The 26,131-nt window shown below is 45.0% G+C and overlaps 1 protein-coding gene across 4 annotated transcripts in view; it reads left to right on the forward strand.

The window, feature by feature from the left end:
* The window catches only part of CACNA2D3 (calcium voltage-gated channel auxiliary subunit alpha2delta 3), an 866,452-nt gene that overhangs the window by 789,791 nt on the left and 50,530 nt on the right, over positions 1 to 26,131 (forward strand). For all 4 annotated transcript variants that reach the window (XM_045493219.1, XM_045493218.1, XM_045493220.1 and 1 more), the window contains 4 exons: positions 11,892 to 11,967; positions 14,607 to 14,659; positions 16,203 to 16,258; positions 24,973 to 25,084. In XM_045493219.1, the coding sequence (XP_045349175.1) occupies positions 11,892 to 11,967; positions 14,607 to 14,659; positions 16,203 to 16,258; positions 24,973 to 25,084 (297 nt within the window). The remainder of the gene's footprint in view (positions 1 to 11,891; positions 11,968 to 14,606; positions 14,660 to 16,202; positions 16,259 to 24,972; positions 25,085 to 26,131) is intronic.

Genomic DNA, 26,131 nt, shown 5'->3' on the forward strand with positions numbered 1-26,131 from the left:
ACTGAGTCAAGTTACCTCTCCAAGCTTTGGTTTCCTTATGTGGAAAATGAAGGTGATAATAATAATTACTTCCATGGGATGCTGTCAGAGTTAATGGGGTAATAATAAGCAGAAGGCCCGTACCCAGTGCCTGGCATATATTAAGGGCTCAGTGATGGCTAGCTGCTGCTGCTGTGATTTGTATCGCTGCGGATCTTTGCTCAGTCTTGGCTTTGCTTTCTGCTTGGCACCAGGTGGTGCTCCTTCTGCATCCACACACCTCACAGCAGGCTTCCCACGCTGCCTGGCGAGGGGGCCTCCAGCGTTGGGGGTGCTGCGGTGCCCCTGCCTTTTACAGCAAGCAGTGTGTCCTCAGAGCATAAGGGTGACAGTCGTTTTGTTCAGGGAAGGCCTGTATTTCAGCAGCACTGAAAAGAGGTAGCCCAAAGTACCTGATGGTGCTCTGGAACAGAAGTTGTGGTCCCCGTGAAAGCGAGCCCCACCCCGGAACACAGGATGCCTGGAGGCTGAATTGCTTTGGGGACGTGATTGAACCCGGGGAAAAGCCCAGGACCCATTCCCTGAATTCACTGACTTCCCATCTTCTCTCCTCTCAGTGCCTTGGACAGTGCCAGGATGGCACAAGGTTTCTTGATTTGATCTGGTTGTATCCACTCCTAAAACATGAGTTTCACAGACAAGAACCCTACAAACCACCTTCTCCAGAAAGAGCTCACAGGGGAGAACACCATCCCCCTGTGTCACCTTCCCTTTGTCTCTCTCCCCTGGTCCAGATTTGCCGCCTCTCTCTCTAAAGCAAGATGATGCTTGTTTACATGACAGTGGACTCTTGCCTTGATTGTGTAGTCACTTATCTGGTGACCGGATGGCCGTTCTACTTAGCAGCGTCATCAGAGGGAAAGAATATCCACTTCTGTGTCTACAGCACCATGGGGATGGGAAGGAAGCCACAGATTTATGCAAATTACCAACTCAAGGGAGCTTCAGGAAGGTTCCGTGGCAGTGTGTGCAGATAATCTAAGAGACAAAACGGTCATTCGTTGTCACTTTAGCTCAGTCTTTGACTTGACTCTGTCTACCCTGGTTGCATGTGACATCGCATGATGGGCCAAATAACATACCAATCGCTTCAGCAGTGTGAAAGTAATGGTCACAGTGGCTACCTTCCCGGAGCACCTACCCCACACCAGACCTGGGCTGCACGTGACAGATCTTACCTCTTGCAGCACTTTCCAGTACTCTGTGGGACAGGTATAAACAGGACCAGCTGCATAATTTGTAGAGTCCAGTGCAAACTGAAAATCCGGGGTCCCTTGTTCAAAACCTATTAAGAATTTCAAGACCGCCAACAGCCGAATATTCAACGAAGCCTGGGGCCCTTCCAAGTACAGGGTTTTGTGCAATGACACAGGCTGTATGCCCATGACGCTGGCCCTGGGTATAAATATACCCATTTTACAGATGGAAATAATGAGGCTTAGAAAGGTTAAGAAGCTGCCCTAAGTCTCTGTGTAACAGAGCTGGATTCAAACAGCCTGCAGTTTGAGCTCAGAGAGAATTTCTAGTGTCTGCCCTTAACCTGGTTCTGTGTAGAGTAGCATTGAGTTGTGCATGGAGCTTCTTCCTGTTCTGTCTGAGAAGTGAAGGGGAGCTTGAGGAAGATGTTGGCTCAGCAGTGTCTTATCAGGGCAAGCAGGACGCTGAGGATGGGAGGCCAGCTGAGTGATAGCATCACCCAGATTTCTCTTAGCTGAAGTTGATAAATCTTTAAACCAAACCATGTTTTCAGGCTTCATGTATTTTCTCATGAGGTCTACCGTGTGCCTGGTCAGCTTTTTGCGTTGAAATCCAGACAGAGAACTTCAGCTATGTCTTTGTTCTTCTCACAGAGAGTAAGTTGACTCCCCGGGATGGTGACTCATGTAGGGTTTCCCAGCGTAGCTATTTCTCTCTTGCACTCGCGTTCACAGCCAGTAAGAGCCATGCATTCCTATTTCTCAAAATCCACACCCCATGGTTCTCTCTCTTGTCATGGGCAGTGATGTCACCCCTCTTCGGATTACTAAGAGAACACCTAGTTTCAAAGGATTTTTCTTAGAATTCATGTATCTCCCCCACTTCTTGTCCCCGGTGATTCAAATTCAATGTCAAATATCCAGGAGAATTGAATATGTATATATGTTTTATCTATAAAATGATATTTTATGTATGTATAGATAGATAGGAGAATATCCATGGTTCCTGATGGGGCCTCTTTGACACACTGCACTTGAGCTAAGAGGACTCTAGGTTGAGCACCAGAATCGCCGTGTGTGGCCTTGCACAGACTCCCCGTCTCCCAGCCTCAGTTTCTTCCTCACCCAAATATGGACCTTAGGGGATTTTGTGAGAATTAGCTAAAACAAAGTATGTGAAATTGCTCGGCAGATTGCAGAGTATTGCGGGCAGGATGTGAGATTAGCTCTTAGATAATAGCTCCAAATGTCTGATCTTTTTCTTTTTTCATTTTCTTGTTTTTTTTAATCATTAAAACTCCCCAGAGCTGGTTGCTATGCAACAGTTAACCTCCACAGCACAGCCTTGGGGATGGGCCTGTGGGCCTGGACTCAATCAGCATCCCTGTAGAGCTTTTGCTTTTATTTATTTATTTATTTATTTTTAATGTTTATTTATTTTGAGAGAGAGAGTGCATTGCGTGTGTGTGTGGCCATGTGCATGCATGTGCAAATGAACAGGGGAGGGGCAGAGACAGAGGAAGACAGAATCTCAAGCAGGCTCCACCCTGTCAGCGCAGAGCCCTGTGCAAGGCTCAGTCCCACAAACCCTGAGATCATGACCTGAGCCGAAATCAAGGGTCAGACATGTAACCAACTGAACCACCTGGGTGCCTTTCTTCCTCCCTTCCTTCCTTCCTTCCTTCCTCCCTCCCTCCCTCCCTCCCTCCCTCCCTCTCTTTCTTTCTTTCCTTTCTTTCTTTCTAAAGAGAGAAAAAGCATTCAAGCATGGAAGGGGGGCAGAAGGGAAGGTGGGGGAGAGAGAGAGAGAGAGAGAGAGAGAGAGAGAGAGAGAATCCCAAGCAGGCTCCAAGCTCAATGCAGAGCCCCATGTGGGGCTAGATTCCACAACCCTGGGATCGTGACCTAAGCTGAGATCAAGAGTCAGCTGCTCAACCCACCCAGGTACCCCTCACTGGAGAGCTATTAAAACACGCCTGTGCTCAGGCTGCACCCCCCAAAGAATCATATGAAATTCATCTGGGGAATGGAGCCCAGGCACTTATGCTCTTTGAAAGCATCCACATGCTTCTCATGCATGGCTAGGGTCAAGACATACTAAGTTAAGAGCACCAGGGTACCATTCCAGGTGCTGTCCACTTTGGAGTTGTCTGACGTTGGTCAGCATTCACTCACTAACTTTCAGTTTTCTCAGTAGCAAGATAGAACTGAAAGAAGGATGTGTATACCTGCAGGTGGGGGTTAAATGGAGTAATGCGTACTTTTACCAAACTTTTTCTTTGTGGTTTCTGCCAAAAGGTCTTCCTTTGTTCTTTGTGTATCGAATTCAGCTTGAGGAAGCAAAGACCAATCGGTCCTGCCTGGCCTTTGGTTTGCAGAGAAGCGGACCGCTTGCTAATAATCTGTTTTTGCTTTGGGAGCTACTGATAGGTCCTCTCCGTCTTGGCTGTGTGTGTTTTGCTTTATACGGTTTTGTTTGTGTTATGTGCTTGGTGCAACATGCCTGAGCTCTCACCCCTCCACCACCACATTTTCCCTATGGGGCCTGGTGAATGTCTTCCTCACCTCACCCCACACATTCATTAACATAGTTGGCTTGTGCAGAATTCCCTGTGGTGGCTCCTTCTGCTCTCTAACTTGCCTTTCTAGAAAGGTGACACGTCAGGTAGACTTCAGGACTTGGGACGTGTCTTCTCCTGTCTCTACATGATGGAACCGTATAGGCTCCCTGGCCGGTGACTGCAGCTTTCCCTGTCCTTGGTAGTCACGTTGCATTTCAGCCAATGTCCTGGCCTTTCAGTCTAGAGAGTGTGAAAGGAGAAGCCTGTTGTGTTTGGATGGCTGCTCTCTCATGCCGACTGCCCCCCCAATGTCTAATACTCAACACTCATGTAATGAATGTAATGGCTTCCCGGCTTCCTGTTGACCTGACCGTTTCCACAGAAGTACGCTTTGTCAGAGGTGGCATTGAAGGGAACAAGAAGACAGATTGGCTTGAACAAGTGTGTTTCTGAGCCAAACTTTCTGGAAGGCAGAGACACGAGAATTCCAGTGCATCACTCTTTAAAATCCTCAAGCTGCCTGCCTGAGCATCCCCAATGACAACAGGAAGAACGCTGCCCTCGTCTTCATCATAATAGCAGCAGGCCTCATTTACTGAATATTAAGTACAGGACGGGCATTATTCCAAGGAGTTTACGTGTATTACCTTAATTAATCCCCATAACAACTCCACGAAGTTACTACTGTCATTATTTCCCTTTGACCATGAAGTCGTGCAAGTGGTGGCTGAGCATGTGAGTAACTTGTCCAAGTTCACCCACAGTAGTGAGTGGGGGACACGGAATGTGAACTGTTGTCTCTCAGATTCCAGATGGCAGACCACGTTTACCTAATCCCCACACGTCTTTTCCCCTAGTTGGAGCAGACTGAAGTATTTCTTATGGAAATATTTGTTCACATTTATGCTTATTCTGCTCTAAAGGTAGTAAAAGAAAGTTTCTCAAACTTAGAGTCCAATATATCAGTTAGGAGTTAGTTCTACTGGAAATAATAGGAAATTCTAGAATAACAAGGGGCTAGAGAACATGGGAGCCTTTTTCTCTTTTTCATGAAGGAAGTCTGAAAATACAAATTTGTTGTCATCACGGACCCATGACCGTATCTTTTTTCTCTACCTTCCTCCATTGGCATTTAAACTCAAGGTTACTTCATGGTCCAAGATAGCTGCTTAGCTCCAGCCATCACATCTGCAATCTCTGCTGGCAGAAAGAGGATCCAGGGGGGTCCAAAAGGCCAAGTAAAATTTCTTGATTAAAATTTATTTTAATAAGGAGTGCCTGGGTGGCTCAGTCAGTTGCAACCAACTCTGGGTTTTGGCTTAGGTCATGACCTCACAGTTTGTGAGTTTGAGCCCCACATCAGGCTCTGTGCTGACAGTGCAGAGTCTGCTTAGGATCCTCTCTCTCTCCTCTTTCTGTCCCTCCTGCTCCCTCTCTCTCCCTCAAAATAAATGAATACACTTTAAGAAAAACTTACTTTAAGAAGTAAATCTTTTTTTTTTTTAATTTTTTTTTTCAACGTTTATTTATTTTTGGGACAGAGAGAGACAGAGCATGAACGGGGGAGGGGCAGAGAGAGAGGGAGACACAGAATCGGAAGCAGGCTCCAGGCTCTGAGCCATCAGCCCAGAGCCTGACGCGGGGCTCGAACTCACGGGCCGCGAGATCGTGACCTGGCTGAAGTCGGACGCTTAACCGACTGCGCCACCCAGGCGCCCCAAGAAGTAAATCTTATTTATTAAAGTAAAATAAAGTTTATTTATTAAAGTATTTTATCCCAGGGGCACCTGGGTGGCTCTGTCGGTTCAGCATCCAACTTCGGCCGAGGTCATGATCTCACGGTCCATGAGTTCGAGCCCCGTGTCGGGCTCTTTGCTGACAGCTCAGAGCCTGGAGCCCATTTCAGATTCTGTGTCTCCCTCTCTCTCTGCCCCTCTCCTGGTCACACTCTGTCTCTCTCAAAAATAAATAAACATTTAAAAAGTTTCAAAAAAATAAAGTATTTTGTCCCATACAGAACTCCCACTCCACACAGCCTCACCTAGCTACAAAGGAACCTAGGAAATGTACATAGCAAAAACCCGGGGTTCTGCTTGGCAAAACAGGAGAATGGACATTGGGAGACTCTAATAGTCTCGGCCACATCCAGCGTGCCTGGTTCCTTCAGCCCACATAACATCCTCTAAATACTGAATCTGGTTTCCGGTGATATCCACTTGGAAAATCTTCCCAAGATGAGGCTTTGTTTACGACTCCCCAGTTTCTCCCCACACCTCACGTGCCCAGTGCAGTCCTGAACACAAATGGTCGTAGCCACCAACTGATTCATCTGTCCATGATGCTTGACCCCAAGCGATACAAGCAGCAACACTCAATAACACCCGTGGGGTTTGACCAATGGCAATAATGGCACCAGGAACACCGACTCCCCGAGGTCCTGACATGCTGCGTGCAGCACAGGAATTGTTGTGGCGCAGTGCTGTGAAATGTGGACGTGAATCCATGAACTTGGCAGAGCCCAAGGAAGCCCCCCCAGCATCCAGGTTTCTTGCCGCAAATGGGTTTTGCTTCAACTCAGTCCCCAAGCAGAATTCAGCTGTTTCCTTCTATTTCTTAAACAAAGAGGCCAAAGAAATTTAATCTTTTCTATGTGGCATTCATCGAGATTCCGTTTTCCCCTTCAGTTGAGCTAATTCTCACGGAAGGGGCAGGTGAATGGACAAACCAGTTGCCAGTTATGTGCTCTTACCACCATGCCTACCCATTATCCTTTGCCTCAGGACCGAAGCGGTTCCTCCATTTAGTAGAGCTGTGATAACTTCGGAGCAGTGATTGCACCTTCTGAGCCTGTTCCCTCTCCTATAAAATGTAACCATGCCCCTGACACAAGAGGTAATGCCTCCATGCTGCAGAAAGTAATTGATTATTTCTTACTGTTACTGCTTTTATTACCTAGGTGAGATGCTGGCACGACCACTCTCTGAAACTTTGCTTCGTTTTATGTTATCAGCACCTGTTGATGAAAAGCCTTTGGTGCTGACAGATCTCCTGCTTAATCTATCGGGTGAAGGAGGCTCGCTTCTCAGGGCTCTGCCCTGGACTCTGGTGGCCCCCGCGTCCTGTGGGCTGGGCCCCTGGCCGGTGTGGCCACGTGGAGCTTATTCTCTGCTAATGACGGGTGCTCGTTAACTCGATGTGTCAGTGATTTCCAGCCAGGGGCTCAAAAGCGGTAGGGCCAGGGTCATGTAGGTTCCGCGCCTCTGCTGTGTTCCGTGTGCTGGGCTGACTTTGGAGAGCAGTGCAGTCTCTGTAGGAAGTTGCTGTGGGAAGACACGGCCACCAGCGTGAAAAGGAGGGGAGGGGCAGCACGTTTTGAACCTTCTGTTAACACTCAGATCGACAGATTGAGCTTTCCACTCTCTCGGTTTTCTGAGATGTAAGCACAAGTAAGGCTTCCCATGGCGACAGTGGCCTTGTTAAGCATTTTCTGGGTGTCTGCTCCGTGCCCTATCACTTGCAAGTTGGAAGCTGCCCGAGACCACCTTTTATGGTTCAACAAAGAATACGTATTTTTACATGTTGCCCTAGCGAGTCACTCACTTTGCTTCGTACACTTTTAGATTCAAAATTGCGTAAATACAGTGAGCGTCTGTGTCGAACGCCTCCCTGTCCTGTTTTTAGGGCTGTATTCGCAAACATTCAGCTGTTTCAGGATTGGTGTTTAGGCAGATAGTGTAGCCAGAGCTAATGCTATGAGCCATCACAGGTAAAGAACCCGGCCTCGTGGGCACACAGTAGGTGTTTAATAAATGCTGGTCCCTACAGTTACTAACAAGTCTAAATTAACTGTGCTCATGCCTTTGAAATGGAAACTTTTTTTTTTTTTTTTTTAACGTTTACTCACTTTTTGAGAGACAGAGACAGAGTGTAAGCAGGGCAGGGGCAGAGAGGGAGACACAGAATCCGAAGCAGGCTCCAGGCTCTGAGCTGTGCAGGGCTTGAACCCATGAACGGTGAGATCATGACCTGAGATGAAGTCGGACGCTTAACTGACCGAGCCACCTAGGCGCCCCTGAAATGGAAACTTCTAATTCTAAGAAGAAATATTTTTCTTGGTTGTGATCTTTGTCTCCTTGGAAAGGAGCAGAATCAGCAAAATAGCTTTCAACAAGTCCCCATGTCACGGGCCTGTCATCCACGGCCCTACAGTGCACAGGGGCACACAGGCTGTCTAGGTTTTCTTTGTATCAGTTTGAGTTTCTTCTTCAGAGACTGCTTCTGCCTTCCGTCAGAGTCTCAGAGAGACCCGTCAGGGGCACAGAGATGCTAATGATAAGCTCCCAGGGCAGCCTGCGTGGGGGTGTCGTGGGGACCAAAGCATGCCATCTGTAATAAGAATAAACTGCGAGCGCAGCACTACAGCACAGTCTCGGCTGGGCACGATGCTCGGGGCTGATTTTAGAGCCGAATGAAAGCAGGCAATTATCATGTTCTTTAGCTCTAATCAGCCAAACAGGATACAGGTAGCCACAAAATGGAGTTATTTAAAACTAACAAAATCACTTCAAAAAGGGTAATAATCTGGAAGTCTCTCTTTCTGCAACATCTAGTTAAAGCTGTCTAAGCGTGGAGAAGACAGGGAAGGCTTGTTTTGTAACCTCCTCAATGGCACTCGGATCAGGAAAGCTTCCTTGTGAAATGAAAGGCAGGATCTCTGGCCTGGAGGCCGCCCCACGGCAATTGAGTTTGGCCTCACCGAGTAAACCAGAGCCTTTGAAAATGATCCCAGGAGAATCCCGAGCTTCCTGTGAGGGTGGTTACCAAGGGGGCTCTCGCTAACGCAGCCAGCTGGTCTGTCCTGGCCCGATGACCCCAGACGGCCCCTCAGCTTGACTTCAAAGTTGATTCTGGACTTTGGTCCTGAGACCTTATCTTGGGCAGCATTTTCTGTGACATTCCAGTGAGACTGGGAGAGGGCACCAGGCTGAATTCTAGTCACTGCTACTGAGCAGAAGGCAGAATGAAGGGGACTCAGCCTGACCCCCATCTAATTCTGGCTCTACCATTTGTTAGGTGTGTGAACTTGGGCACATTACTTAGGCTAGCAGAGGCTTGGTTTGGCCCTCTGTGAAATGGGGATGATTAGAATCTATCTGGTAGGAACGTGCTTCCAAGAGTACTTTGCTCATGGTTGCTAAGTAGAGTTCCGTAGACATCAGCTGTTGTTATGATGGTCCTCAGCTGTAAGGCCCACAGACAGAAGTTCCCACATCATCCCTCGATAACCCCAGTACGGCACCAGAACGTGTCTTGTACTGCAGTATGAAGTGTGAGTTTTATGCTGCCTCGTGTGTGCCAATGAGCTAAGAAAATCCGGAGGCCTGCCCATCCTCTAACCTGCTGGGTAAAGCCTGAGTCAATTCCCATTGCTTTAAACACCACCCCCATTAATTAATCATGGCAATGAAAACCAGACTGATAAATTATAACAGCAGCTGCAGCCCTGCCTTCTGTTGAATGCTTCTTCTGTACCAGACACTGGGCTGATCGCACTGTGTCTATCATCTCATTTAATTCCACAACCAACCCATAGGGTAGCCATTTTTCTCACCATTTTACAGATGAGACTGAGGCACCGAGAGAGGGAAACAAGATGAAACAACATTGTAATAAGTGACAAGATGAAACAACATTGTAATAAGTGACCGAGTTAGGATTTGAACTCAGATGTTGATTTCAAAGCTGATGTTTTAACCATTATGCCACACTGCCAATCGCTTGAGCCCTTGGGAATAACATAGCTTTAAGATCCCAAACTCCAGGGGCCCCTGGGTAGCTCAGTTGGTTAAGTGTCCAGCTTCAGCTCAGGACATGATCTCATGGTTCATGAGTTCAAGCCCCGCATCAGGCTCTGTGCTGACAGCTTGGAGCCTGGAGCCTGCTTCAGATTCTGGGTCTCCCTCTCTGTCTGCGCCGACCCCACTGACGCTCTGTCTCTCTCTCTCAAAAATAAATAAACATTAAAAAAAATTTTTAAAAGGTCCCAAACTCCAACAAAGAACAAAATAAGGCCTTTTGTTGTAAGGATCATAACAAATCTAGCATACTACATAGTATATTTCAGTATATTTCCACATGTCTGATTATTTAAATCTCAGAACATCTTTGTGAGTCATTTTATAAGTGAGAAAATGAGGCCTCAGAATAAGGTTAGCATCTTGCTCAGATTGCATCCTGGTTAATGGCACCTGGAAACTAACCTTGCAAACCAAGGCCATGCTGTGTGTCTGTCTACAAGACTCCACACACAGGCACGTTCCACTCAACCCATGCTGCCTCTCACCATGCTCTGGCCCGAGTTCTAGCTGTAGAGACGGAGTTGAGCGGTATGAAAAGGATGAAGCCAATGATAATTCTTGCCAAGTCCTAGAAAGCCCTTTCAGGGACACCTGCAGAAATCCTGCAGATGAGGTGTGGACTGTGGCATAGTGGGGCAGTCAGGGACTGAATGCAATCGTCCATTGTGGTCTGCAGGTGATTCTGTGGCTGGGGCAGCATCAGGGTTGTTTGGGGACTTCCCTGAGCCAGGTGCTTGGCTGGTTCATGGGCTTCATTCCTGTCTCAATAAACACAGGTTCTTCTGGCATCTGCTGTAAAGCCAATAGCCAGAGGACAGTGAGCAAGACTGCAAGAAATGTTTTGATGAGGGAGAGGCTTTGGGGAGATTGCTGGGAGATTGTGTTGACCACTGGTGCCCTCTTGGACTCTGCTACCCAAGACACCTATGTGATGCTGGTCAGGATCTGGTTTCCATATTGATTTGATCACACATGGCCGGTCTTCTACTTGGTGCCTGTAGATGGTTCTTTGTTAATCTGTCTGTGTGATGCTTCCAGCTTATTGTCTAGAGGAGGAAGCTTTTTCCTCTTAGTTTGAACTTGATCTCTTGTATCTAGTTGTGATGGCATCTCTTCAAGATTCATGCAGTCAGACAATCATTCATGCATTCGCCCTTTTGAAGGTGAATGCCTTCTCCATGCTGGGTGCTGGGCTAGTGCCCTGCGCCAGCAACAGTCCTGCTGCATGAAACTTCTATTCTAGGGCCCGTCCCCAGCCTAGCATTAAGTACGCTCCATGGTTAGCATTGTATTATTCTAGAAAGGAATTCCTGCAAGTTCCTGTATTGCAGTGTTAACATGTCACCTGGCAGCTGTTATGTAATTCAGGCTGGACCTTAAGTGTCTCTTTTTTGGGATACCAGAGTAGTGGGAAGGGGAGCTGGTAGGAGGAGAAAAGGCATGTCGCCTGTGGGATAAGGTGTTTGCTCCATCTAGAACCTTTAACTTGCTACCAGAAAGTGCCATTCTCCTTTCTTTGTAAAGTTATTGATGAGGAATTAAAATGTCTGGAACAATTATAGAGTGAAATATCTTGGCAGTTGAGTTAAGGTCATAACTGGGAATGAGAGCTGTCCTTTCATCACCAATTGAAAAAAAAAACATCCATTTTCTTGTTTCATAAATGGCACTGTTTCCAAAGCAAAAATACAGTCACTGGTATAGTGGTGGCAGTGGAGAGTGGTGGGGATTACAACCAAGGAGCCAACTATTTTCCAACTAGTTGTCAAAGTGCTGTGCTCATCTTGGTCCAGGGATATTTCCTAGTGCTTAAGAGAGTCAGAGGATCCTGCCAATTCTGAACTCAAAGTGGTCCTTGCCAGCCTTCCTCAATCCTGGACACATGGCCCAAGTGGGTTCCCTCCAGGGCCCAGAATCCAGTTCAGAACAGCATCGTCCCTCTGGAGTATCCTAGTCCAAGCAGATCAAGCTTGTTTAAACCAAAATGACTGTTTCATCTCATCCCTGTCTCCTCCCCTCAACCCCAGTACCTTTACTCCCTTCCTCTTCAAGTTCCAAGTGTGATGTGCCTGTGTCTCCAGTCCTAGACTTTGCACGTTCCTGATTTGTCATCTGTTTCAGGCCTGTATTTATTTGTGTTTGTCACTGCGGCACTTGATGGTGGCGTGGTGAGTTCACCGCGCTGGTTCACACACAGCTTCCCATTTAGTGACCCTCCTTTCTGTTCTCTCCTACAGAATTACCCTGTATGACTATCAAGCCATGTGCAGGGCCAACAAGGACAGCAGTGACAGTGCCAGCGGGCTACTGGATGTAAGTACAGTGTGGTCACCCACAAAACAGTGGCATGTTTGTATCTTGTCTCTGTGTGCGAGCAGGTCTTTATCTTTGGGGTAATCAAGTTCATCTTTTTACAAAACCATGAATGTTTTACAGTGCTTCCTGATTTTACTGGTGAAGAAGAACCACTTCCATTCAAACCCAAACCCGTTGATTATATGAATGACAAGCAGGTCTGAAGTCACTGATGAATGAATGCAGCAAACCCCTTTTGATGGCTAGAAAAGAGGAGAAGATTTGTGGATTCTCTCCCATATGAAAGAGAATTTAGTTTGGTTTAGCAGAAATCTTCCCTTTGGTCTGGAAGAGACCTAGGAGGAGCCTGTGGATAAATTCACATTCCGATCATAGATTCTCTACCCTAATCAGGATGCTGGTGTGCTTCCTTGTCACTTTTGCTGGAGCTGGTTCCATCAGTGGTGTCACAGTTGAGAACCAATCAATATAGCTGTTGTATCACTAGAAGCAGGCTTTCACGCTGCCAGAAATTAACCGTTATAATTTGCTCCCAGTTAGAAAATATAATTTACGATGTACAAGCAATGTAAGTTTGGCCACCCATCACCTGAAAACACAGGGAAAAAAAAAAAAAAAACAGTTACAGGATACTTCAATATAACCCGACCTGTGTGTATAAATAGAAGCTTCACATGTTGTCATTTTGTAAATTCCAAAAATTAACCTAAAATCTGGTTTGAAACACAAAATTTATGAGCCATTTTGGTTTTTAGGATATAAACACACACCTTCTCATTTGCAGCTGTAAGATCTTGCAAGGGGATTATTTAAAAGCCCAGTATTTAACACGGTTCTCCTACACTGAGGGAGTAAGAAATGATTTGGAGCTGGAAAATTTCTGAGAGGCAACTAGGAACTGAAAGTTGAATGCTTTGAAAAAATACCACTTTTTAGTGAGAATCAACATGTCTTTCCAAATCCAACTTCACTAGCTTTAGCAGGACTATTTCTAGACCTAAAATGTTCCCAAGATATGTTTTCATCATTAGGCTTAAAAGCTCAATGGCTTTACCCTTCTGAATGATAATGTGCCATTTAAATTTTTAATCCTGTATTTACATAATCCCTTTGTGTGCCCATACATAGAGCCAGCGTCTGGCACAGAATGCTTGAGTGCTCTTCCCCCTGGCCCCTGGGGGAGCTGCCCCCCCCCCCCCCCCACCACCCCTCCCCACCTCCAGAGCCTCCCTAATCCCTCTATTCAGTCCCTCCTCCCAGGGACCCAAGGACTGCAGAAATGTCACTACCCATCCCAGCAGGTACAAAGGAACAGAACTATCCCAGGGCCTGACCACCAGGGTCTTTTTGAAAAAAGGTGGTTGTTTTTCAAGCAATAAGAAATATAACAAAGCCATAAGACAGCAAGTTGCATTTAGTTTTAGGAAATAGTTAATAGTTTACATCCTTATCTGACCCTAATCCTGAGAGCCCTGTGATTCACCGAATGATGTTGACATGCTCAATTAAATCAGAGCAAGAGATCCAGTCTGAAATCCCTGTGGGCTGAGAATAACCCAGTAGACTGTCATTACTGTTGTTTTGTTCATTTACTTACTGGCTTGAAATAGGGAAGTTTCAAGAAAATGGTTAGAGGTATGTAAGTCGGTTTTTGTTTCACTTAAAGCTGGATAATTCCCCCATTCCTAGTTTTAGTCTTTACCATCCAAATGCTCAGAGGGTAGGATTAAACAGCCATAACTTCAGAAAGCAGGATTTGTCATTTCAATTCTCTGACACCTGAACGCAACCACGAAAGGTTCCGAGATTTCTCTGGACCTGCCCTCTGGGGCATGGGCTTTGCCAGTGTCATTGCCTCTCAAAGTGCACCCACTAATCAAATATCTGGCACATGTAGATTCAGAGAACCAACTGAGACGGGGGCCTGGTATTTTCCAGAATTCAGGAAATTGAATTATCCACATAGAAAATACAACAGAGTAAACAATACAACTGCTTGTTTAAATTAAAATATTCTCAAAGATTGGGCTGTCGTTGCCGTCCTTTAGAGAGTTGCAGGGGATTTTCGGAAGGATAAAATCACATGTTTATATGGTTGTCATTTTTTTTCAAGTCCAAATATGTATGTGTGAGAAAAGGCAGCTTAAACCCTACATAACTCATGGGCAACATTAAAATGAAGTATATGCAACTTTTGCTAGTTTCAGTGAATGACATCCAGTGATGGAGAACAGGGAATCACCTTTCTGAGAGGCAGATCTGTGAATTACCATTTGAAATTAGTTATATGACTTGAGCCCCTCACTATCAGGCTGCAAAATATTAGCCCCTGGAGGGTAAAGGTTTAAACATCATTTGCTGAACTTCCTTTTTCCTCCCAGAGATAACCCCTATATTAGATCATGTTTATTTTACTTGTAAATCACATCTCACTACAGGGGAGTTCAAAGTTTTAAAATGTTAGTTTTAGGATACAGTATCCAACCGTTTTCTTCTTTTAGCTAGAGCTTCACTGTTTTTTAACATGATATCAATCTCTCTAGAAGAATAACATTGTCTTTATGTAAAGCCTTAAGTTAAACTACACATTTCATATGTGATGCATTGTTTTCAATGTACTGAATTCTTCTCTTCAGCCTTATCATGCCTTCCTTGCTGCAGTAAAATGGATAATGACAGAACTTGTCTTGTAAGTATAATTTGCTGCATTTTTAAAAGTAATATTGCTTGTCTTTTGTATTATAAAGCAAAGTGGAAGACTGTTCCGTGTTTTCAACTAGCATTGGATTCAGAATACTCTGAGATAACCTCATTGAATATCTCCAAGTATTGAAAGCTGAGACCAAAAACTTATCTTTAAGTTATTCATGGTCACTGCTTATGCCCTTATGTCATTGTTTAGCAGACTAACAGCTTGTAATATACAAACCAAATTTATTTATTGTGGTTAGTGTTAAATTTAACATAGATGTCTGGCTGTTTTTAATGCAGCCTGGGTGGGCTGTGGTCAGAAGAACAAATTGCTGGGGCTGTCCACTGTGCTCCTTTGGATGTGCTGGCATGTGCAGAAGAGGGGGGGCTTGTCCCGGACAGGGGTTTTGTGCAGTCATGATCCAGGGGGGGTGAGGGCTTTGCTCAGGTGTGAATTAATTGTTTACCCTGTCAAACTGTGTTCCTGTTTGGAGGATGCTGGATGCATCTGTGACTTACTTAGGTCAGATTGAAATGGCTCAAAGATGAAAGCCTTGACTCCCAGAAGAGGTATTGGACACATGACAGAAGCACTGTGTTCCAGAAAAGGGAAGAATTCCATGGATGAGCATGGAAACCAGATTGTTCAAGCTGTATCCGACCCTCAGATTCTTATTTTCCCCATTAAGGCTCCACTTTCTGAGGATTGGAGGCAGATTTCTTATCATTTGATGAACAGCCATTGTCTTTATCGCTTTATTGTAGCCCATATTAATTTAACAACATTACAAATTCAAATTCACTTCTGTTATGTATCTAAGAGGCAGAGAACAACAGTAACAGAGAATAGTGAGATTTTGATGGACTGTGAGTTGCTGTAGGTAGTAGCCATGAGCCTGAAAAAGAAATGATGGAATTTTGATCTATCTCTATTCACTTGGAGGATGGTTTATATTACTTTTGCATTTCTTTGTACTAGCAGTTGAGAGATTTTGATTTTTTTTTCTGAAGTTGTATTGTGGTGTAATTTCATAAAGAGAAGTTTGTTCCATTTATGCCTACACACACTCTCAAACACACACACACACACACACACACACACACACACACACACACACACAGGGCTGAACAAGTTTGCATTACAGTATAAATTTTGAAAGCTTCCTTTATTATAGCAGATCATAGTATAGGTAGAGAATATGCTATTTGTATTTCTGCACCAAGGCAGAGGAAGCCCTTCGGAGTTGATTTTTTACTATAGACTCACACTATAACTGGAAAACTATTTCTGCCTACAAGCGGGATATTTCTCAACGAGTTATTAAGTCTAGGTAAACCCGCTTTCAGTGTTGGGCCGGCATTGGTGATAAAATAGCCTTTCCCAAGGAAGAGAAAGCCCAGTGAAAACTCGGTAGTAACAGAACCAACCATACTGATAGCTTTGGGTAATGATGTTCCTCTTTCAAATGAGGGGAGCAATGCCACTGTTCTGTCTGGGGCAGATGACCGAGTAACACTGGGTTTTTGCATTACCTGTTCAGGTTTCTGGTGGAATTTAACCTCTGCAGCTGGTGGCACTCAGATATGACAGCCACAGGTAAGTAGCAGCCCGTTCTTGTTTCCCAGCTCAACTTGATAAGCCTTGGGGTCACTGGCCACTTGTCATCAAGGATGTGCTCACATAAACCACCCGGGACCCAGTGATGATTTTTCAGCTCAGTCAGCGAAAGGCACCCTTTGTGCTGACCGCAGCACCATCTAGTCTGACAACAATGCCACCGGTTTCATTCCTCCCGTGTTGAATGTGCACCCTGACCTGTTTCCTTCACTAAGACTTTGCAGTCAAACACTGCACGTGTGAATTCTTCAAAAAGCTTGCGAGCAGTGCTCAGAATCTAAGGGAGACACATTGCCTTTTTCAGTCTCAGAGAATGGATAACCACTCTAGTTTTTTATTTGTTTGTTTGCTACAATTAGCCTCGTAAAATACAAATCTAGTAATAGTCTCCCCACTCAAAAGCCTTCAGCGATTTGATAATTCATGGAAACTCTTGTAGAGGTGTGAGTTGTGGAATTAGAGCAAGGTGGATTTGAGTCGTGGTTCTGAGGTTAGCCTTTGGCAAGTTAGCTGATGTTCAAGACTCAGTTTCCCTACATTAAGCAAAATGGGAGACATAATAAATAATATTTATCTCCTATCACGTGTGTGTGTATGTGTGTGTGCTTAATGATAAATCATGCTATCTGCTGAGCGTGGTGACTCAAAACAGGTAGCTGTAATTAACTATGAAGACAGTGCAGACAGTGTTGACCACAGGAATAAACAGTCAAGTCCCTGGGCCCTACAAAACCCGTGCTCTTTAATGAGGGCCGTCTCACAGCCATCCGCCCCACCTGCTCAGGCACTTGCTGTTTCCCAGATATGCTCTGCTCTTCCTTTCCTGTGTGCATTCATTCATGTCTGTTTTCCTCCCTGGGATGCAAGGAACCAGAATTAGGCTAGACTACTGCCATTATTATCATTATCATTATTATTATTTTAATGATCTGTCTTTTTCATAGAGGTAGATTAGTAATGCAGCAGCCTTCCCCAGGTGCTGACATCTCCTCCCCCATCCCCTGAGACACCAGTCGGTGAGGATTCCCTCAGTTCTTCCAGGAAGAGTTAGTAGCATTTCCTTCTTGTTTCCGTCCCGGTCAGCTCACACACTTCCCCAGCGTTTCCGCACCATTCTTGTCCCAATTTGTTTCACACTAAACCAGAGTTTCTGGATGGCATCAGTATCCCTTAGCACCTAACTGGTGCTCAGTACATAGTAGATGCTCAATGCCACGGGTTACTTACTGAATACCCTGGCAAATCTTTCCTTTGCCGGGTATGACCGTTCTAGCCACTGTCATCGTAGCTTTGTGACTTACAAATAGGACCATGTGTCCTAAATCCAGGACCTCCCTAGTTTCTTGTTAGAGGATGACATGGGGCAACCTCTGCAGAGAGGTGCACGCGTCCGGCTGCACTCGATGGGCTCTGATTACAGTGCACCTGACCCAAACGTGTTTGGGGTTGACCCTGTTCTCAGAAGCTGACAGCCCAGTGGAACAACACCTTTGTGCCCTGTTTTCTCACACACGCATGCACACGCTGTCCTGGTGACCCTCAGTGTGTGGGCTCCATACTTGCCCCTTCTTGTTGGGTTGGTACCTGCTTTGCATGTCCATAACCTCGCCTCTAGAGATCTAGCCTAAGGAAATAAACTGGGGTGGGAACAAAGGATGGTATGACAGGATGAGCATCACTAAGAAAGTGATGATTGCAAATACAGGTAACTCTTTAAAGGTGAACAATAAGGACGTTTCAAAATAAATGACAGCCCATCCATAGAGAGGCAGAGAGAACCTTTACCAAGATTCTGCTTCTGAAAACTTTTTAAGAAGATCGAAACTGCTCATGAAATTAAGTAACATACCAAGATAAACAATATGCTAAACAGTGTGTACCCCAGACAAGCATCCAGTGATGGGGGGAACGGGGGCATAGGGAGTTAAATAAATAGGGTGAGCAGCCAGTGGGGACTCAGTAAGCACAGAACAAAATATGAATTAGGAAGAGAAGACTATTATGTCCCACAAAGGAAATGTTACCTATATCGTGAACCTGCTTTTGTTTAAAATTGCACCAGATTTGAGAATGAGGGCTGGGAAGGGACCTGCTAAATGGGCACTTGGTATCTGTTTTTCTGTTTACTCTTCTTATTCCACTAGTTTTTCCACAATTTTACTATTAGGAGTGAAAAAAGTAAAATGAGATTAAAAGAGAGAAACGGAAGAAGGAAGATCAGTAGAGGCCAAGAGAATGGATCACAAGTGGGTCAAAGGGCTGCCCTCACGGCACTGCCAGTTCCCGGGGACAAGTCCCCTCTGCTTGGCTCCCGGAGGCCAGAGCATGGCGGTTCTGCCCAGGTGAAGTGCTCTGGTCGGGGATCAGGCAGCCTTCCCCTGCTGCCTGCTAGCTGCTTAGTTCTGGGCAGGTTGCACAGTCTCTCTGGGTTCCGGTGTCCCGGCAGGTCAGCACAGACAATGATGGGTTGGTTGGTGCACACAAAGCCCACGGGCAGACCTGGCACAGAGCAGAGTGCTCCACACGTGGTGGGTGGTGCTCCCGTGTGGGGCGATGGCGGCTGTTTTGGCTGGGACCGCGGCTCGCTCTCAGGGGTGCGTTCAGTGCTGAGGGCAGTGGCCAGTCGTCTTCAGGGTTTGCTTCCTGGCTCCCTCTTCACAACCGGGTGCCTGCCCACCTCCTCTAAGGAGCTTCCACGGTGAGTGTGAGGATGCCCCACTTCTTCATGCCAGCCTGCATCACCATGGCCCCCATTCTGACCGCGGCCTGCTCCCCTTCCCGGTGACCTGCTGCCACAGGCCCTGCCCACGCTCTTGTTCTGGTCCTTCAGATTTGACGGTCAGTTTTAGAATTTCTGTTGTGTGCTAGTCACTGTAATCCTTGCTTGGACCACTGGTTTTCAACCTGGGGAGGGGGAGTTTTTTCTCTCAGGAGTCACTGCAATGTTCGGAGGCATTTTTGGTTGTCACAAGTGGGGGTGAGCGGGGATACTGCTGACATGTAGTGGGTAGAAGCCAGGGATAGTGCTGAACATCCTATGATGCATAGTCCCTGGCAACAAAGAATCATCCTATTCAGAGTATCATCAGTGCCACTGCTGCAAAACCCGGGTGTAGACTGAAGGGTAGAGGGTAGGGGATGAAGAATAAGGAAGAGGATGTGGTCTTTGCACTCATGATGCTTACAGAAATGTATGCAGTTTCCCATTCTGAAATTCCACACCCCTCTCCCCTGCTCCCCCTGTACCAGGACCAACAGTGGGCAAAATGTTAGCAAACAGGACTATTGTGATGCCTCAGTTCTCCAATTTCTGTTTTAGAAGCTTTTCTACAAGTTCTTTAATAGGTATTTCCAAGTCATGTCACCCTGTGCTGCACCGTGAGACCTTCCCCCAGATATTAGAAAGACCTTGCCACATGATTCTATCGTCACCACACGGTGGGCCCATGTACAGTGTAGTGCTTTTCCATCTCCAGAGTCCCGACACTAGATGATCTTCAGACCCCTTCAGCATTCCTGAGCGGTGGGGACCTCTGGAATTTGTCACTAAACCTTCCTGAGCTCCCTCAGTCAGACAGCTACTGGATCACGGAGGGCTCAGACCTAAACCAAGGGCTCAGCTAGGTGACAGCGAGCAAGGCAGCCTGCCTTCCTTGAACCCCCGTGTGAAGCACGTGAACTGTCTCGTCCAGGCCTATAGCCCTCTGCTGGACGTGGCTGACATTTTCCATTTTATAGATGAAGAAATGGAATCAAAGCGGGTGAATGAACTCGTCCTCGGGGCTGCTGGAGATCTTTGTCAAATATAAATGTAAATGTGAGACCCAGCGTAAGGAGAGAAAAGTTTCAAGCTTCACAGAAATACTGACTTGCAAGGTTTCTTCATTCTAAATTTACCACTCCCTCACTAGACAAAGACCCTGTGCTGAGACATACATCTTTGTTTAGCTAAAAATGGAATCCATAATTACACTGTTTATCTGCTTCATTTCCTTAATGAAGGGGACTGTGGAAGCCCATTTCTGCTTGATTATCACAAAGGTATCATTTTGGCGAAGTTGCACAGAGAGAATGGAGCTTGCTGGCACCGAGTGTGAATGGGGGTGCATTCACAGAGACAAAAGACGAGGAGAGCTTTTCAAATGGCAACTCTATTCATTCCCAGTTGTCTGTCCATAATTACTGTGAACCCAAGTCAGTTATTCTCATCAGGGACATTTGTTGCTAAGGGAAAATTAAAGAAATTCAATTGTGTGGATGCTCCATTGGGTGCTGCATTGTGAGTGAGTGGTAGGTCATGGCTCCAGCTGGAGCCAGCCGGTCCTGGCCGGATGGGACGTCGAGCGGTGTGACAGCACGGAAGGGACCCTCCGGGCCGTGACCATGCAGAAGCAGATCTGGGCTCCCTGACTCACGGCGGTGTGACTTTATTTCTCTGGACTACAGTTTCTTCATTTTGTAGAACAGGAGAGCCCCAGACCTTCCGCATTGGTGGTGAGGACCAATTCCACGCGAGGGGCCCAGCATGGTGTTTGGGGTGTAGCAAGTGCTTACTGAGTATTGGCTGTGAAGGTGCTGGTGGTGATTTTTTTAAATTTTTTAATGTTTATTTGTTTTAGAGAGAGAGAGAGAGAGTACAAACGGGGGAGGGACAGAGAGAGAGGGAGACACAGAATCTGAAGCAAGCTCCAGGCTCCGAGCTGTCAGCACGGAGCCCGACGGGGGCTCAAACTCACGAACCTTGAGATCATGACCTGAGCTGAAGTTGGACGCTTAACTGAGCCACCCAGGTGCCCCATTGCTGGCGGTGTTTAGTGTTTAAGTAAATGATGGTCATGGTGAGTCACTTTCTGTGGGACTCAAGGCAAGCTATGTCCGCTCTCTGAACCCCGGTTTTCTGCAAAATAAGGAATCAGTCTAGCTGAGCTTCATGACTGCTTCTGCCTTTGCCTTTGTAAGCTAATGAGTTTTAAATGCCTAATGGCTAAAACAGCGCCCGTTAGATTACTGGCAGCCTTAGCTATTGGTTCGAAATTCCATAGATAAATGGTAGTGACTGGCAAATATATGTGGTGTCCATAACACTCCAGACAAAGGAAGGTCTTCGTAGTAAACCATCTTATTTAGATTAAATATGGCCATGGTTTTATATGATCATTCACACGTTTCCCAAAAGCGCATCAAGCAACTTCCAGCCAGTCTGTAGTTGTGTTGCACATGGGTTCAACAGTTTGTGGCCACATCAGTATGGGTGCCCTACACAATTGTCAAGGGAACAAGAATTTCATCTCCAGGAAGGATCAGAGCCAAATGAGCCTCACCATTGAGAGCGCTGGACTCATTCCATTGTAACTGGGCCCAGACAATTACAATTAGAGATGGTGCAATTATTGGGCTTAGTTAAATCATGTGTGCTGCCCATCTCAGCCCGCCCCACAGACCTTCTTCCTTTCTTTCATTGGCCAAACTTCACAGAGCAGTTAAATATATGTGTGCTGGAGGCAGACAGCCCAAGTTCAAATTTTGGCTCACCCACTCACACACTCACTGGATGAATTGGGGCGATTTATGCAATTCTCTCCTCCTTTCACTAATCTGCAAAACAGAGAAAACAGTTGTTCCTACCTTATAGTTTTTTTTTTTTTTGTCATGTTTTACTGTTAAATAGATTAAAGCATGTAAAGCAGAACAGCATCTGGCATGAGTACTTTCTCAATAAACGTGGCCGTTACCGTCATTCAGTGATCGTATGCCATCTGCATATGGGTGCTGTCGCCTCTTATCATCTGTGCTGTTTTCTTTTTCTTTTACTTTCTTTCGTTTTAATGGCCTTACCTTTTGAAATTCAAACAATTTAAGCATTAAAAGGAAGTTTCCCCAAATCAAAAGTCACTATCCTTTGCTATACAAAGGAATCAATTGTAAACATAAGAATCGTGAAAATAAAAAGCGTCAGGAAAGTGTAGCCATATCTCTGTGCTTTATGTGTGGCCTTCCTAGTAAAAAAAAAAAAAAAAAATGAAAATGAGAGGAAGGTGGGGAAACCTCCCTACCGTCAAAGATGTTCCCCTGAGGAAATCAGAGGCACTGAAAGAGAACTTGGAAGTGAATGACGTTCCCACCAGGTGCCTCTCTGTGTTGTTGCTGTTGGGCACTGGCCACCTAAACTGACCTTGCCTTCCCACCTGAAGGCAGGCAGTTTGTCATGCGGGCCTGAGACGCTTACATCTCCTTTGTCTGATTGCCTGAAAAGCACCATTTAGGAGAATTACTCATTTATCCAGCAAGCACGTGATGACACTTGCTATCAGCTAGCACTGCAGGGCACAGGGGACGGACCTAAGCCTTTGGGAGCATGACACTTGCCAGTGCTGTACTGGCAGTGGAGCCAGACATCGGGAAGGTAGCCATCGGCCCTTTGTAACCAAAAAGCAATGGTTCAAAAAGGCCATCAGTTTCTGAGGATTCCATCTAGTAACATGCTGTCCTGTGGCAGTCAGCATGTTCACTTAAATAGGCCTCACCTTGTGCCAGCCACTTCCCATGTATTAATTCATCTGATCCCCAAACAACCACACGAGGTTGGTGTTCTTATTCCCATTTTACAGATGAGAACGCTAAGGTATAGAGATTAAACTCACCTGATGTCACACAGCAGTGGCAAGATTCACGACCCCTGATTTGTGCCCTTAGTTACTATGTAATTAGTCCAACTCCTGGTATGTAGATAGGAACACTCTCTAGCAGCCAGCATTTCGTGAAGGCTGTGTGTGTGTATGCGCGTGCATATTTGTGGAAGTGTGTACATGTATCCCTCGGTTGAGAGCTGTACCTGCTTTAGTCGGTTTATTACTCAGAACAATTCAGTTATATGGGCATTTTGTCTTCATATCAGTGATCAGTTTCTAGAAATTACATATTTTACATAAACAAGCTGATTTAATCTACTTCGTTTTGTTTTAGATGAGAAAAATTACGGGGTGCCTGGGTGGCTTAGTCGGTTAAACGTCCGACTTTGACTCAGGTCATGATCTCACAGTCCGTGAATTCGAGCCCCGTGTCAGGCTCTGTGCTGACAGCTCAGAGCCTGGAGCCTGGTTCAGATTCTGTGTCTCCCTCTCTCTCTGCCCCTCCCCTGCTCGCGCTCTGCCTCTCTGCCCGTCTCTCTCAAAAATAAATAAACATTTAAAAAAATTAAAGAAAAAAAAAAAGAAAAATTACAACGCATTATGCTTCAACCCCAAGCCCCCAGTCAATTTCCTCAAAATAATTAAAGCTCAGTGAAAAGCCTATATAAGAAAAAGAATCACGTTAGGATATACATGCCTGGAATACGGCTTCCTGGTCACCCAACAAATAGCTAGTGGTTACCAGATGCTCATTTAGCATTTAGTAATCCTTTGATGCCTTGCTTAGTGCCAGCTGCCTCCACATAGACACTCCACAAAACATGAACCCGTGCTTCTGACATCCAACCGTCATTGGAATACAACTTGAGACTTTGTCAGCACATCATTTTGTTAAAATCTTACTGAGTTTTGGAGTTGAAAGCATAAATTATATATTCTAGATATTTATAAATACGTGTTTATATTTCTGTATAGACATCAGCCAAAAACTTTGCACAAAGTTTGGTTATTGGAAACTTTTGGTTTCCAAACTATTGGTTATTGGAGCATTCTACTGGTAAGATGTTAATGAGTGACAAGAACCTGTACTATCAGCATTTCCATTTTATAGATGAGGATACGGAGGATTGGCTGGGAGCATTGGAGCAGGCATTTGTACTCCAAACTCCTCTGACTTCAGAGTCTTCACCTTAACTGCTATGTTCTAGTATCTAGCATCCTTATCATTTTAATGTTACAATGGCTTCACTAGGATGCTAGTGTTATTCTTATTACTATTACTGTTGTTACTGTTTATTATTATTCACTGATACTTACTCAGCACCCATTATGTTCCAGGTACTGTACTAAGTACTCAACATATATTGTTTCATGTACTTCTCACATCACTCACTGATAGAGAAACTATATTATCCCCAATTTGCACATTGAAAAAAAAAAGGAAACTTAAAGAGGTTTTGGAATGTGCCCACTGGACATAACTTGTTTATTATTTTACCAACCACGGAGACTTTACCAAGTGCCTACTGTGTGCTTATCTATGTACCAGGCTTATCTAGTGCTATATTACTGGACAAGGAACTTCATAATAGTAGGATTAGGTTCATGGCTGTGGTTCAAAGACATTACGTATTTTACTATTCCATGTTTCAATTTTGTTTCTGTAATAAAACCACACAATTGCATCATGACCTTTGTCTCACCCTGAATAATATGGTGTAACTTGTATTTTATACATTTATTCAGATATACATATGTGTTGTTGCTAAGTTCAAGTACGTCTGAAGGCAGAGACCCGTTGACTGATGTTGTCCCAGAAAGTATTCTAGTGATGCATAAATGATAGTGGATGAAGCCAACACACTGCTTGAGGAATTACAGCTTATAGAGTTGCTTGGCAGATGAAATCACTTGACTAATTAGAAAATAATGCATTATGCTGTGCCTAGAAAAATCACAGCGCAGCAGAAGCGGAACTGTGTTCTGAGTTACTGTAGGCTGCCAGTCACAATAAAGCCTGTGCCTGTGTTCTTCATCTTTTTCTTTTTCCCCCTATCCCTGCAGCCCAGAAATTGAAGCAGACCCTGGAACCTTGTGATACAGAGTATCCAGCATTTGTCTCCGAGCGCACCATCAAGGAAACCTCAGGGAACATTGCTTGTGAAGACTGCTCTAAGTAAGCCTCCCGCCTTTCTGCTCAGTGTAGAGCTCTCCCAGATGGGCCAGTGTGAATGGCGTGGTCAGGATCACAGCGAGAGATGGAAACATGGCTGCCCTCTTGTGTGAGGAAGCGTTTCCACCAGCTTGGAGGAAACATCATTTGGCTATGTTAGAGAGATCATTTAGAATCTGGGAAGCATTCAGAGTGCTTGCGGATGCATCCTAGAATATATATGATTTTTAGTCAGGTTTGTCATTGGTTGGAAAAAGTCCTGATGGTGTTTCCCCAGTTGACATTTGTCCATTTCGGCTATCTATTGGAAAAAGATCCTTAGATGTCTTTCCTGAAGGCACGAAATCTTCAGGATTCACCAGAATCTGATGTATGGGGAATGAAATTTGGTAGCTTACTAGGCATTTCCTTGATTGCTACTGAGTTTGGGCCTTTTTTAATGGTTTTATTGATCATCTGAGTTTCTTACCCCTTCATTCCTGTTGGCAGTTGTCTATTGGGTGGTGAATCTTTTCTTACTGATTTGGGTGTCATATGTTTTGGATACGATTTCTTTGCAGTTGTATGCTTTATATGTGTGTTTTCCTTTTCCTTCATCTGACTCTTCACTTTTTATAATGTCTTTAGATGCATAGACATTTTCTTTTACTTTTATTTTCATGTCTAATTTATTCTTCTGTTCTATGATCTGTGTGTTTTGTGCCTTAAGAAATTAGTCGCTGCCCTCCTATCATAATGGTGTTCTCATGTATTTTTATTCTGAACACTTCAAGGTGTTGATTTTCACATTTAGGACTTGAATCCCTCTGGAATTTATTTGTGTGTGTGGCATAAGGCAGTGTTTAATTTCATCTTTTTCAATATAGTTGCCCCGTTGACTGGCCCTACTTACTGAATGGTCTTTTTTTTTTTTTTTTCCTAATTGATTTATTATGGCACCTGTGTCATAGGATTAGGTCTACACAGATCTGTTTCTAGGTTTTATGATTTGTCAGTAATGATGCCAACACCATATCTCTTTAATTATTATAGCTTATAGTATGACTTGAT

Source organism: Leopardus geoffroyi, chromosome A2, assembly GCF_018350155.1.
Source record: "Leopardus geoffroyi isolate Oge1 chromosome A2, O.geoffroyi_Oge1_pat1.0, whole genome shotgun sequence".
Lineage (NCBI taxonomy): Eukaryota > Metazoa > Chordata > Mammalia > Carnivora > Felidae > Leopardus > Leopardus geoffroyi.